A 14684-nucleotide genomic window follows, 5' to 3' on the forward strand; every position below is an offset into this window, starting at 1 on the left:
TATTTTCAGTTTTTTATTTGTTTAAAAGGTTTGAAATATCCAATAAATTTCGTTCCACTTCATGATTGTGTCCCACTTGTTGTTGATTCTTCACAAAAAATTACAGTTTTATATCTTTATGTTTGAGGCCTGAAATGTGGCAAAAGGTCGAAAAGTTCAAGGGGGCCGAATACTTTCGCAAGGCACTGTAGTTGTCGCATCATGAAACTGACTTGTATCGTCTCCAATGCAGGTATGGAGGCAGAAACACGCTTTTGCCGTCGCTTACATGCAATCTAGCACGGCCTCATCCTCTCTGATCTGGTACTGCAAAGTTATCCTACCTTACAGGACGGACCCAGCTTTACAGAGTGTTTGGAGAGCAGAGTAGAGGCATAACGTTTTGGAGTGGAAGTGTAGCAGCTCTAGGGTACTGGCTTTTTCCACTAAAAAGTCAGCAGGGAGGCGAGTTGTGCTCAGTATTGTATGATGCACTTCGGGGCCAGAGGTAAAGCAGATGATGTCATTAGGAACCGGTGTCCTAAAGTGATTGAATTGAGCTAATTAGCAAAGTATTGTTAATATTAACAATAACAGCAGTTTCTTTTGTGTTTCAGCTTTTCCTTCAGATGTCCAGAAAGTGATTGTTGGTGAAGAACATCAGCAGGAGTGGCGCTCCAGTCTGGACCGGGAGGACACAAAGCCCCCCCACATTAAAGAAGAACAGGAGGAACTCCAGACCAGCCAGGAGGGAGAGCAGCTTCAAGGGCTGGAGGAGGCCGATATCATCAAGTTCCCATTCACTCTGGTCCCTGTGAAGAGTGAAGGTGATGAAGAGAAAACTCAGTCCTCGCATCAAAGACAAACCGAACAAATGAAAACAGTAGCTGATGGAGAGGACAGTGGAGGACCAGAGCCAGCCAGGAACTCGGATCCAGATGCACATTTGCAACCAGATACCTACAAGACTGGGTACTCTGCAGAACCTGAGACTGATGACTGGAAGAAGGCCAGAGTAACTCAGTCTGGTTTAAACTCTCTGAATAGCAAAGTCTCGGTCTTTGATCTGAGATGTACTGGTGAGAAACCTTTTGGCTGCTCTAAATGTGGGAAAAGATTTGGCATAAATGGACATTTGAAGAGGCACATGAGATCTCACACAGGAGAGAAACCATATAGCTGCTCCGTCTGCAAGAAATATTTTAAACAGAGTGGGCATCTACAGACGCACATGAAAATCCACACGGGAGAGAAACAATTTAGCTGCTCAGTCTGTAAGAAAGCTTTTACAGCGAGTGGAAATTTACATAGACACATGAGAACCCACACAGGAGAGAAACCGTTTAGCTGTTCAGTCTGTAAGAAAGCTTTTACAGGGAGTGGTAATTTACAGAAACACGTGAGGATCCACACAGGAGAAAAACCATTTAGCTGCTCAGTCTGTATGAAAGCTTTTAGAGAGAGTGGACATTTACAGAAACACATGAGAACCCACACAGTAGAGAAACCATTTAGCCGTTTGGAGTGGAGCCCCAGTCTGGAAGGTAAAAATGAATAAGTCTCTAGAAGTGATCTGACATCAGTGGGTCCTTAACTAGTCTATAATCCAATAATTATAATTTTAATCTTTGAATTGTCTTAAAAATGATTTTGATAGCCCATAAAAATGGATTTGGATTACGACGGTAACGTTACTGTTGTGAAATTGCGTTATATTCAGTGAATCATTTTATATTTATATTGGGGCGGGGGGGGGTTATGTTGCTCCATGATGTAACAGAATTATCGAAACAAAACCATCATGGAACCAATGTCCACTAATGCAAACTTTGCAACCAGGTCAGAATTAATCGCAGCACACCCGGCTTGTGTGACACAATGTGGTGTGTGGGCTAATGTTGTATCTCCTGGATTATTTTGTGCATGTGTGAAATTGTTTCTGTTAATGTTCCTTTCATCGAATGGGGCTAAGTGCAATTTCAATGAGATCTGGCTCGAGAATGGAGCACATTGTACTTGGTTAAACGTACAATATGTAACTTTCTGCCGCTAGGGGTCTCTCAACCAAAACAATGGACGGTAAAACTGGACTTTTGATGACGTTGTGAAGTTGCGTGGAATTATGGGAGTTTTTAGTGTTAAACACCTTTGCTGTCGGTTAGAATGCATCAGTTCACGGACGAGTTTACCCAATGAAGTTTATTCATATTACGTTTATTCATGTTATTATAATAAAATAGCTGCAGTTTAACATAATTACGTTTTTCTTGATTAGATTTTTATTTGTAGCTGACCAGTTAGCTCATGAGCCAGCAAGCTAACAGTAAAAGAACATCTCCCAGCTGCCCGGAATTATCTCCCCTTCACTTTTCAGTAATCTTAATTTTTCGTTTTAGTGCTTAACCCACCTTTTGTCTGGTTAATATAGCTAACCGTAAAGACAGCTAAACGCGAAGGGGGCAGAAATTCGGCAGGGAGGAGATTTTCGGCACATACACCGGTAGCGCTACGGAGATGTAGCTAATGCTAGGGATGGCCACTGTTGTGACTCGGTGCTGGGTCTGATATGGTCTGTTTCCCGACATTTAATTAAGCTGCCGTTAGCATCGTAAGCATCAGGCACTGGAGATAAATTCTGGCCGGGGGGTTGCTGTAACGAAAGTAGCTGGCTGATAGCTGACTGGGGGCTAACGGTAACTAGCTAGCTAGCTATATGTCCCGGGGCTGTTGTCATCCCGACTGAGTCTCTCTGCGCCGGGGGAGTGAGGCAGACAGACCGGGGTGTGCTAGCTGGCTAAATTAGCATTAGATGAATTGTCTATCTATACAGCTAACGTTAACGTTACTAGTGAAGTTATTCGTGGGTTAGCCCAGTCATGTTAACTGTGGTCGAAACAGTCATACTAAAAGTAACTTTATTAGCCTGTTGAACGATGTTGTAACCTCATAATGTTACCCACAACGCATTAGCATCAACGTTAGCTCCTTGCCAACCAGCACATTGTAGTAGTTAAGCTGGTATCGATATTGAACTTTCAAAATAAATAAGGTCTCTGTTGTATTGCTGTATGGCCAAAAAAAGCAGTATTACGGTTACAAGTATTTTTTTTCTGTGACATTGTATGATTTACAATTGACCTCTCACCGGCCCCTCCCCCAAAACGGCCATTGTTCAATCACACATCATAGCAACCGTTACTATGTGAGCATGTCCGACAAACATTGACTCCAAGCAAGATGGTGAAGCGGTGCGCCCACGGCATTTTTAAATCGGACACTAGATACCCCAAGAGATTGTCTGGAGGATTCATTTGCACTAACGTGTTTGCTATTTGGCAGCCTGAAAACTGGTATTAAAGGCTGTAGAAAGAATGCGGAATGAAAAGAGATCATGCGGTCAACAGTGTTGCCGTAGTAAATCGGACTCCAGCTGAAGTAGCCTACATCCTTGACACATGTATTCTATAGTCCTAATAGTAATATACAGGCTTATATTGCAATCTCTTAGGCCTACATGTAGGTGTACTTATATTTAAATAAACACGCAGTAGCTGAGCAGTGTATTTTATTTTACTCATGTTTTTTTCATGAGTCAGAACGAGGCAACAGCTGAGGGAGAGTGCGTGTCCTCCGCCCCCCCGTGCTGGACCCTGTCTCCTGACAGCAGAGGAGCTGGAAAAACAAGCCGAAATAACTCAGTCAATGGTACAAATAAATCGTTCACGTTCAAGAGAAAACGTTTCGTAAATGAGGGCCAACGTTAGCTTTAGCCAACATTAGTTAACATGTTAGCTAATGCTAGCTACATTAGCTGCTGTTGTGTTGGGTCTTTGAGCTCCCCAACTTTATTTTTCGTCAGTTTACAACAAAGTCGAACATTTGAATATATCCCTCCACTGCATACTGTAACCCCTTTTGCCTCGATCTGGAGGATATCGCGGAGGTATTGCTCCAAAAAAGGTCACTGACACGCACGGGTATACCTCTTCCCGTCATGGCAATCTGTCGCGCTGGTCGTGTTTGACCATTTGTTTGTCGGACGTAGCAACAGTAACTAAGGGGGGCGGGGCTTGGCGAAAGGCTAATTACTCCTGAACGTATCATCTTGGTGCCAGTGTTCTGACGGAAGTTAGAGTAACTACACAGTGAAAGGTTATATGACGCCACTGACGGGCGACTAAAGCAAACGTGCTGTGTCTGAAAATAAAATTACAGATTTCTCTGGGTTTGACATTTGGTGGAAATATTTGGGATAGTGTAAGAACACAACTCATAAAAGTATATAACATAGGTATGGTCATTTTTAGACATTTTAAAGCAGAAATGTTACATATTGTACCTTTTGAAGCCTGTTGAAAAGAACAAATTGCAAGCCCACCCAAAAAAACAACGAATTGAAGAACTTTGGGTACTAGTGCAGTAGCCTTGTCCTACCAGACTCTCGTACATGTCATTCGTACATGAGTCTGGCCCAAGGTTAAAATCGTTAACGAAAACGAACGAAATAACGAAAACTAGGTGGGAAAAAACATTTTCGTTAAATAAAAATAAAAACGAGGCATTACAACAAAAAACATAACTAAACTAAAACTGTAATGTCTGTTTGCAAAACTAACTAAAATGAAATAAAATGATCGAGTAAATGTCCTTAGTTTTCGTCTTATATCTTATAAAGTTATATCTTTCAGAGTTGACATTTCCGACCATAGACCTGTTTTAGTCAGTCTATGCCGTAGACATATAGTTTCCGACTGGGAACCCAGAAATTCCGACATTCCACTCAAATTGAACACAACCTGTCCATGCCCCTCACCTGGCATCATAGCGGTACTGAAAGTAGGAAGAAAGCGGCAGAGACTTATTTATGACTGTGTCAAATAAAAGCAAGTGCCTCGCAGTGGAAGGTGGTAAAATAAGTGGACAATTAAGAGGAAAAATCCCACGAATTTGAACGTACATTTGAGAGTAAACAGTCTACAAAAGACGCAGCAGTAAGAGCAAAATGTGTTAGTAACTGTGCCAGGAAAAAACCAAATAGCCAACAGACTAAAGAAGACAGACATAAACAGGTGTTTGAACTTTGGTTCGAGTAAAGTGATGAACTTTTTGAAGTCAATCGACTCCCACAGTTGTGTAGACATCCCAATATCAATCGACATATTAACCCACGCTTCCTCACGCTTTTAGTGTTCATGCGTATTTGAGTTATTTTGAGGGGATAGCACATTTACGCTGTTATACAAGCTGTACACAGTGTAATTTCTTCAGTGTTGTCCCATTAAAAGATATAATGAAATATTTACAAACATGTGAGGGGTGTACTCACTTTTGTGAGATACTGTATTCATGCTCATCATATGTACATTTTATGTACTGGTGTTATTGTTGAATACATTGTGAATACATATTTCTAAAATTCTATGATTAGATGTTTTTGTTGAGTTATTATTACACAATACTTTGTTCAGACCTTTTTATTACACAATACTTTTTTCTGACCTTTTTGAATCTTGGCCCCAACAAATAACCCATATTACAAAAAAAGACTAAGACTAAAACTAATTAAAACTAAACTAAAACTAAGCATTTTCAAAAAATAAAAACTAAACTAAACTAGAAAACCCACTTTAAAAACTAATTATATTCTAAACTGAATTTGAAAACAAAAAGTCAAAATGAAATTAAAATAAAAACTAATGAAAATTGCAAAACTATAATAACCTTGGTCTGGCCACGGGTACTCTGTTAGTGTTTAAAACTATTGGATCTGCCCAGAGCCACTCTGGATCTGCCATGACCAATCGCTAACGTTTGGTCGTGACGTCAGCTTAGCATCGCTAGCGTGCGCCTTAGCCAACTCCTTCACCACTAACGGAGCAAGCTGGAAAATCAAACTTTTCCCGAACCCCGTGGGGGAGGAGGGCCACGACATCATGGCCACCAACAAAACTTCGCTTGCATCTTTCGCCGCCGCCATTACGGAACTACAACTCAAATTAGCGCATAACCTCAACGTCATCGTTCTCAGCCACTCCCTCTGTTCGCTGATTGGACCGGTAAAGATTTGACCAGAGAAATCCCAAGAATATACAGCAAACCCAGATGGAGCACTGAAGGAAAATGAAAATTGAGCGGAAGTACGTAGGAGGGCGGAGCCAGGCTACTAGTGCAGTGCCTGTTCGGGCCAATTGCTTAGCCTGTGGTATTGCTGCTTGTAGCTTTCTCCAGAACTATTGTAGCCCCAAAATAACAATAAGCAGACCAACCCGCACTCACTCTGAACTTGTAAAAAAGCGGACGCTTGGGCAGCGGCTGTCAGCGTCGGATATGACGCAAAAAGCACCCTTCAGCACGTGTGTAGAACGCACCGGGCAGAGCAGCAGCTAAGCGGCGCTTTAAGATGACGTAGTAGTATTAAGAGCGACAACGGTAGCGAGTAGCATTAAAGCCCGAAATTCCTCGTAGGGAGGCTGGTTGCGGTGGTGGATGGGTCAAACAACACGCATGTCACGTTTCCTACACCCAACCATCCTGCGTGTCACGAAAACGTGACTTTTATAAGCCCACCCACGATCTTTTCCTTAAGCTAACTGCGCAGTGAGAATGGACAGGAACTAGGGACAGTGAAAGCTGACTGTGGCTTCACATTTGTTTTGGCCAAAAAATTGCACTTGAGCACACCGCAAAGACTGCAGCCGATGTCCAACTACCCACGTACGTTCTGCGCCTGCACAAAGCTTATAGCCTACAGCGGCCCCATTTTAGCTTCACTCCTTGCCGGGATGACAGCAGACAAGGGAAGATGGCTAACCAAACTGTCCATCTACTGGGATTTTATTCTCTACCGCAAAGAAATCTCACTGCGGTGGGAGCAGTTAGCTTACATTAGCTTGGTAATTCCACCCAACGTGCCTTCATGTACTGGTTACAGAAAATGAGCCGAACGAAGTTGTCACTTATCTGGCAATAGCAGTGTGCTTTCCTACGCCGTGACAAACGGGTAAGTGATACATCAAGTTATTTTTTACTAATTTAGTGGCTTGCCGGCATGCTAGTTAGTTAGCTTGTTTGCTAGGGGGCTCAGTTGTCAAGCACCAGCCACGCTACAGAGAGAGCGAGGGGTCTAAAGGCCGTTTTACAGTAGCCATAGCCAAGCTGGCGCGCGCCCTCGTGACGTCAAAATGACGTAGATCTCGCTGGCGTGCCAGGATTTTGAGTGCACGACCGGAGGGCGCGCACCACTCTATTTTTTTTCAATGGCGCGACAAAACAGAAAAATGAAACAAGCGTGAACAAGCTCAAGAGCAACCGGGTGCCAGGACTCTCAGAGTGACTGCAAGTCTCTCTTGTAAACTTACTGGGTTAAGATGAGTTCTTTTATGGTGAATGAAAGGCTCGATCCGCCGAAGTAGGTCATTGAATCAAATCGAAGCATTGACGTCAATGCTGCTGCCAGTTCTGCCGTTGTTTACCTTTTTCTTCTTCTTCTGGTCCGTAGAAATAGCAAAGTCGGTATTGTGCTACGTAAAGGATAAAGAAATCGCTATTTCTACACCACTAACAAGGCCCAAAATAGCACCACACTTCCACAGTAGCATAATGAGGGTCCCTACATGTAAACCGGTCATGACTGTTTTCCCAAAATGGCGCCCGCCTGTATACGCGAACGGTACTGTCTAACTCTCTAACTATCTTTTTAATAAACTTTTATCTTTCGGTCTTTACACTTACAAAGTTCTCAATGCTTCGGTTTACATGTAGGGACCCTCATTATGCTACTGTGGAAGTGTGGTGCTATTTTGGGCCTTGTTAGTGGTGTAGAAATAGCGATTTCTTTATCCTTTACGTAGCACAATTAAGACTAAAAAGTCTACCAGCTAACCTGAAACAACTGAAGAACAAAACAAGTTGGCACCAAGCTATCTACAAGGACTGAAGCTACCAGCTTCACTCAGCCTGCAGGATTGACATTAGAATCACAGTTCTCTCCCAGCCTGGCTTTACCACAAAGATGATACGGCGAGCTAACGAAAGGATTTCTTCCTGTTGTAATGTAACCGTCTAGGCAGCTGTTAACTGTGTAATCTCTGTTAACGTACATGTGTTGACTCAATGTAATGCCATCTAGACCTTTATTGTTGTAATGTTTTTTTGACACAGTCTTGCGTGTAACTAATGTTCTCAGTGGCTGTGGATTTATTTCATTTCATTTTATGATATTTTTATCTTTCTCTATTTCTGTGATGGCCGCGATAGTTTTTAGGTTGCACACACCCAGCAGCACCGTGTTGTTGCAGAGGTCACCTCCGATTGCATTTCATCTGCATGTTTACCAAGTCCCCATGCTACACAGTATGCTACAAGTATGCTACCATGGTTAGGGTGACCAAACGTCCTCTTTTGCCCGGACATGTCCACTTTTTACCTACTGTCCGGGGCGTCCGGGGGGGTTTTATAAATTCATAAAAATGTCCGGTTTTCACTGTTTTTCATGGGCCTATTAAGCGTGTACTTAAATTGACTGGCGCTTTGCACAGTGTACTACGGTACTTTGTTGTGTGACGTAATTCCCGAGCGGCTGCTTTGTGGGCGGCTCTGCGACGCGCACATACACAGGGACCAGAGCAGACAGCGGAGCAGCATTGCACACAAAATGCTGCAGCGTTTCCTGCTAAAGTTTTCCCACCGTGGTCAGAAAACACAGAGGAGACACTTTGTTTCTCTCACTATGACTCTAGAGTCGTACTCGCTCGCCCGTCACTCTCCCTTAATTCTCCTCGCTCTATCACCCACTCCCCACACACACAGACATGCCGGCTCGACACACACACCAGCGCACAAGTATTAACATCAGGCTACGGCGAAAGCTCTGCGTGGAGCAACCATAACAACCATAAAACAAGACTTAGTGCAGCTTAACAGTTGAACTGCAAAAAAAAAAAAAAATGTCCCACGTACCGGAGTGCACCGTGTGCAAAGCTGGCATATATGTTTTAGTGTCTTTATTATTTATCTTATTACATTGAAAAGGTATTAAGACATATTTTGTTGTAGCTGGATTTTCTAACACAGAAGAGGTCATATTTAGAACATTATTTCATATTATTTATTCATTTTAAAAGAGAGATATTTTGTTACAGGTTGTTACAGATTTTATTTTATTACAGAAGTTATTTTTGCACCATCAAGGCATAATAAAGCATGTTCATTAACCATTAATTAAGCCTGTCTGAATTTTTGTCTCGAGGCCGGGCCAAGTGTCCTCTTTTTTGGAAATCAAAATATGGTCACCCTAACCATGGTAGCAAATGAGAAAAAGTTAACATGAAGGACTCTTTAGCCTGCCATATTAAATTCATACAGAAACATTAACACAGACTCAAAGGGTAACTTCCGTTTTTTTTTCTTCAACCTGTACCCTATTTTCCGTTTTTTGTGTTGAAGTGACTGATGGGAACAATAATCTTTGACATTGGTCCAGGATTCCAAGCTATAACGTAAGTTATTGGACAATTGTGCAGCTTGTATTTACCTTCACAGAAGTGCTCGTTGTGCCACTGACAGGCTCAGATTATTATTCCAAGTGTGTGACAACATTATGGAAAGGATTTCTACGGAGGTTGACCTTTCTGTTAAAGAGTAAGATCTTTCTTTTAAATACGAAAACATCTGCGAAATTGCGTTCGCTAAATCCACCAGACTCCATGTAAATAAACAGGAATTTTAGCATCGCAAAATACACTTCATCCAGAGTCGACAGAAACAAAATATAACTATGAAAAGCCGGTTTTGATGGTCTTTCCACTTTTCCAACCATCACAACTCTAGTTTTGGTTGACATAAACACGTAGTTTATCGATTTACATGTGAAATGATCTCTATACACACGCTAAAAGTATTGTTTATTTAAATGGAGTTTGGTGGGTTTAGCGCTAGCGACTTCAGAGCTGTTTCTGGTTAAACAAAAAGGTCTCAAAGAGGTTTTTAAAAGGTCTATTTCTGTAGGGATCCTTTCCATAATGTTGTCAGACCCTTAGAATAATGATCTAAGCCTTTTCAGTGCAGTAGCAAAATAAAGCACCTTTTTATTTTGACACTTTTTCGTTAAGTTTTCACTTAGGTTTTTAATGCATCATCTGCACCATTTAAGGCCCCCTAAAAAAAAAAAAAATGTTTGACCAAATAAAAAACATAAAAGCCATCCCACAATTTATACACTCATTCCTCGGGTCAAGACAAACCTTTTCTAACAGCTTCTTATCTCAAATCATTTTTCTGTTTTCTTAGATTCAGAGTTCTAGCGTTTTAATCTGAGCAAATGCTTCATCCAATACACCAAGCCCGTAGACAGTCGAGCCCATCCATCATTCTTCACAGTAATCTAATCAATGATGTTGTGGCTGTAAGCAGTCCAACAAAGTGCTGCCGTGCGTGAGGGACCAAACGCTGAGAGACGCACAAACACACTGTGACGCGCTCAAGATTGTATTGCAATGATTTATTCCTCCACACGTAAAATACAACTACCACTGCAGTTACCAAATGTAAAGTTACTTTGTGAGTCGCAATAAGTGCATTAACAGAAAGTGATCGCTCCCAGGCTCACCCCCCTCTCTGTCAAAGCCCAAAAAGACCCAGGTGAACAGGTGAAGCAAACAAATATGTTATCACTTCCGCTCAAACCGCGATGAAAAGCCCACCATCTACAATGTCAGTGCACAATATAATAATCAATAAACAATATAAATGAGGCCATACAACACAACATGTGGCTCCTACAAATGAGGTTATGAATAATGTGAATGCTAGCACTAGCTGAGGCACCATTTGCTGTGCTAAGTTTAAAAATAACATAGAGCAATACTACTATGGACGCCGCTATCGCAGCGGTAACGTTAGCCTAGCCGCTACCGTGTTCTGCGAGGTCAAATGACTGTTTTTGTCAATGGAGCAGCATGTGGACACTAAAAAACACTTACTTCGACGAAATTGTGAATGTTTGGATTTAAATACATAAGGCACACTACTAGGAAGCCACAGAATGACATGAAAAACTCATAAAAACACAGACTCGCCCTTTAATCAACATTTAGGTAAATATAGTAAATAATTATTATTGAACCGGACTCAATATTGGTATTGGAAGACACCGGAAATTAGAGGCCTCAGATCAGGATCTGGCCAAAAATAACCTTGGTTAGGATATCCCCAATGTTTACATTAGACCCCCCACAAAAAAAACCATAGTGGATAAAGATGGTGTATTTTTTTTTTTAAAAAACACTTTCAAAAAAATATTAAAATCCTGCCAATCTCTGTATTCAAATGTTGTCAGATACTTAATAATAATAATAATCAAAGCCTTTAAGTAGCAAAATAAAGCACTTTTTTATTTTGCCACTTTTTTTATTTTTGACTTTCTCAGCATCAAGATAGAATGAAGCTTTTGTTTTTAGCTAGCTCGCAAACAATGCAATGTTTTGTTAAGAAATAGCTACAGGCTAACAGTTTTAGCTAGCTGGCAAACAATGCAATGTTTTGTTAAGAAATAGCTACAGGCTAACTGTTTGTTTTAGCTAGCTAGAAAACAATGCAATGTTTTAAGGAATAGCTACAGGCTAACTAAAAGGTTTTTTTTAGCTAGCTAGCAAACAGTGCAATATTTTAAGGAATAGCTACAGGCTTACAGTTTTTTTTTAGCTAGCTAGAAAACAATGCAATGTTTTAAGGAATAGCTACAGGCTAACTAACAGTTTTTTTTAGCTAGCTAGCAAACAATGCAATGTTTTGTTAAAAGAAAGAACTCTGTTTTACAGACAGCAGCGGTTTTTGATTACATAGAAGCTGACTTCCTTAGGTTTTCACCATTACATTATATTTGTTTACCCATGTATTTAAGAGTTTAATGGGATTTAGAGAGGACTTTTAATGTGTAAACAATGGATTGTAGTATAAGGTTTTGAAACGGACTCAGTATTGGTATCGGAAGACACCAGAAAGTAGAGGCCTCAAATCTGGATCTGGCCAAATAACCCCATTATCCCTAATTTAAAACACTTTCAAACAAATCCTGCCAATCTCTGTAATCTAATGTTCTCAGGCAGAAACTCGGGATGGATGATTATATAACAGACTCATCACAAATGTCATTTTAGATTGGAAGAAAAGTATCCTATGGTGGATTGCAGGTGCATTAAAAATGATTTCAACAACGATAGGCCTGTGAAACTGACCAATCGAAGACAGACGTCTAACGGCTACGTTTTGTTTGGACATGTATTAACTCATGTCGAAGGTTTGAGAAAGGTTTAGGGCGTGCCATGTCTCAGCTGTCACAACAGCGTAAACGTGTGCTCTTTCAAAGCTGTTGAAGTCGGTGGATATGCTGACAGAGTAAGCGCCCATGTCGTCGACGAGAAGCCAGTCCCCAACACGCAACTCAGGGATCCAGTAGCCGTCGGTTATTTTGTCAAAGCAGTCGCGGGTTGGACCCCAGATGACAGAGCGGTATCTCCGCTCACTGCTGTCGACAACCTGTGTAGCGCACAGACATTAAAATAATGAATCCACATCACAGCCTCCGACATGGTGTTCCACATTTTATTTGAAACAAACAATTCTCCTTTAGGTCTTTAGTTAACGTTAGCCGTTGGGTAGTAACCATGCACAGATACGGCGGATAGCAAGAATTTGAAATCATTGCCATTGGACGTATTCTTGTGTTTTGCAGAATCGTCCGATATTGGCTTTCTCGTGTGGTCAACGTGGTTTAATATTTACCCTGTGAAGATACGGTTCAAGTTTGGAGTGAGATGGGTCATTGACAACGCAACTCATGGAGCCGTACACTCCATCGTTAAGGTAGTACATCATCATTCTGTCAGGGCGGTTTTCCTCACCGTCTGGAGAACAAAAATGCATGCATAATAATGATATTTTTGCAAAGATATTGGAAATTATAGGAAACTCATTTTATCTATGGCCCACCAATTGCAACCAGGTATCTTGGGTTCTGCACAAAGTGAGTTACTAACACCCTGCGAGCCAGGATTGTGCTCACTCAGAGGCTGAATGGCCATTAATGAGGCTTCAAAAGACATATCTATACATTACCGCTTTCTTCATCCATCTCATCAAAGATGACTCTTTTGGCAATGACATTTGCTGCCAGGGTGAAGGCAGATTCCACGTAGTAGCGGCCTGGCTCTGCAATAATCTGCACCCCACAGTCAGGCGGGAAGAATTCATCCAGTGCTTCATTAATGACGACTGAATGCTAGGAGGGAAACCACAGTGGGTTAATTACTGCATATTTCCACAGGCATTAAGCTGGGTTTCCACAGCCAGCTGAACTGAAGGCAGAGAGGAGCGATTCAATTCATTCCCTGTGAGAACAGCGGCATGAGCCAAGTCCGCTGACGGTGGCGAAAATGCACCGGATTCTCCACCGCACTTCTCGCTCTCCCAAATTTGACTCACTTTTAGCAGAGCGGTAGCCAATGAGAGGGCAGACTCGCAAAAGTGCCTACAATATACTGTCTGCTGTGTTTAAGATTCCGCACAAATTAAAAGAACATGAATTTCCTATGGCTTACTTTATGATATCTCTCTGTACGACTACAGCACGTGTCAAACTCGAGGCCCGCGGGCCAAATCCGGCCCCTCCCAGATTATTATCCGGGCCGTATATCAATTTAGGTTCACAATACATTTTGGCTTTTTCTGACGTCCGTTCTTTTGACGATTTCTAACTTTTTCTGACGTTTTTGCCACTTTTTCTGACATTTTGGCCACTTTTTCCGACGTTTTTGCCACTTTTTCCGACGTTTCTGTCCCTTTTTCCGACGTTATTGGGCGTTTTTTTTCTATGATGGCTAAGGAACTTTTTCGTGACTTCTTTAGGACTGTATGTCAACCCAACTGTAAGTGAGAAGACTTATATGACAAATGCAATAATACAGTCAAAGATATTTTACTTTTTCGATTAAATAAAAGCATATCAAAAAACTAAACATGTCAGGCCCTTGATGTGATTCTTATTTTCCATTGTGGCCCTTAGTGAAGTTGAGTTTGACACCCCTGGACTACAGGGATGTTAACAGCTAGCTTAGCAAAGGGTTGCCCAGGCAGTTGATACAGGGTAAATCCAGACAGCTAGCTAAACTATCTGTCCACTGAGTTTTCTATTGCACGACTAAAACAACTTTTGAAAGTACATATGTTCCACAAAAACAAGTCCTTTGGCACTAAGCGGCGCCCAAGACCATTGTGATTGGTTTAAAGAAATGCCAATAAACCAGAGCACGTTTTTCTCCCGTTACAGAATGCTGTGTGGACTAGCCAGACCCTCCTCCACAGCGCTGTGCAGGAAGGTCTGGCAATGCGAGACTAGTTTATTAATGACTCCAGGTCAGGTTTTATAGAAATCAGCATGTTTTATATTTGGGGGAGGTTATGTAAACTAAGAATCAACAATGTGCCACCGCAACCCGCCTACTGCTATGACAGCGCAAGAAACCACGTGGCTGTAGAAGAGAAGAAAAATTAAAACTGTTTGTTCTGTGGACATGAACATTTAGTGTGACAGTCCTTAGCACCGAGCTAAACTCTAAGCCTGCCCACTTTTCAGTGGTCCGATCATATGCAAAGGGTTAGCTGTACCGCTGAAATAGTCCATTTCACTAGGACATAGGTCAGAATACAGA

At 41.6% G+C, this 14684-nt stretch overlaps 2 protein-coding genes across 4 annotated transcripts in view; one reads left to right on the forward strand and one right to left on the reverse strand.

Annotated features, from left to right (window-relative positions):
* Positions 1-2093, forward strand: part of LOC120554211 (oocyte zinc finger protein XlCOF8.4-like) — a 46989-nt gene extending 44896 nt beyond the window's left edge. For all 3 annotated transcript variants that reach the window (XM_039792949.1, XM_039792948.1, XM_039792950.1), the window contains one exon: positions 597-2093. In XM_039792949.1, coding sequence (XP_039648883.1) covers positions 597-1537 — 941 coding nt within the window. In that variant the 3' untranslated portion in view covers positions 1538-2093. The remainder of the gene's footprint in view (positions 1-596) is intronic.
* Positions 2094-12149: 10056 nt separating this feature from the next.
* LOC120554244 (ornithine decarboxylase-like) overlaps positions 12150-14684 on the reverse strand; it is a 6959-nt gene continuing 4424 nt past the window's right edge. Inside the window, 3 exon segments of the mRNA XM_039793020.1 lie at positions 12150-12513; positions 12760-12881; positions 13093-13255. Coding sequence (XP_039648954.1) covers positions 12259-12513; positions 12760-12881; positions 13093-13255 — 540 coding nt within the window. The 3' untranslated portion in view covers positions 12150-12258.

Source organism: Perca fluviatilis, chromosome 24 (assembly GCF_010015445.1).
Source record: "Perca fluviatilis chromosome 24, GENO_Pfluv_1.0, whole genome shotgun sequence".
Taxonomy (NCBI): domain Eukaryota; kingdom Metazoa; phylum Chordata; class Actinopteri; order Perciformes; family Percidae; genus Perca; species Perca fluviatilis.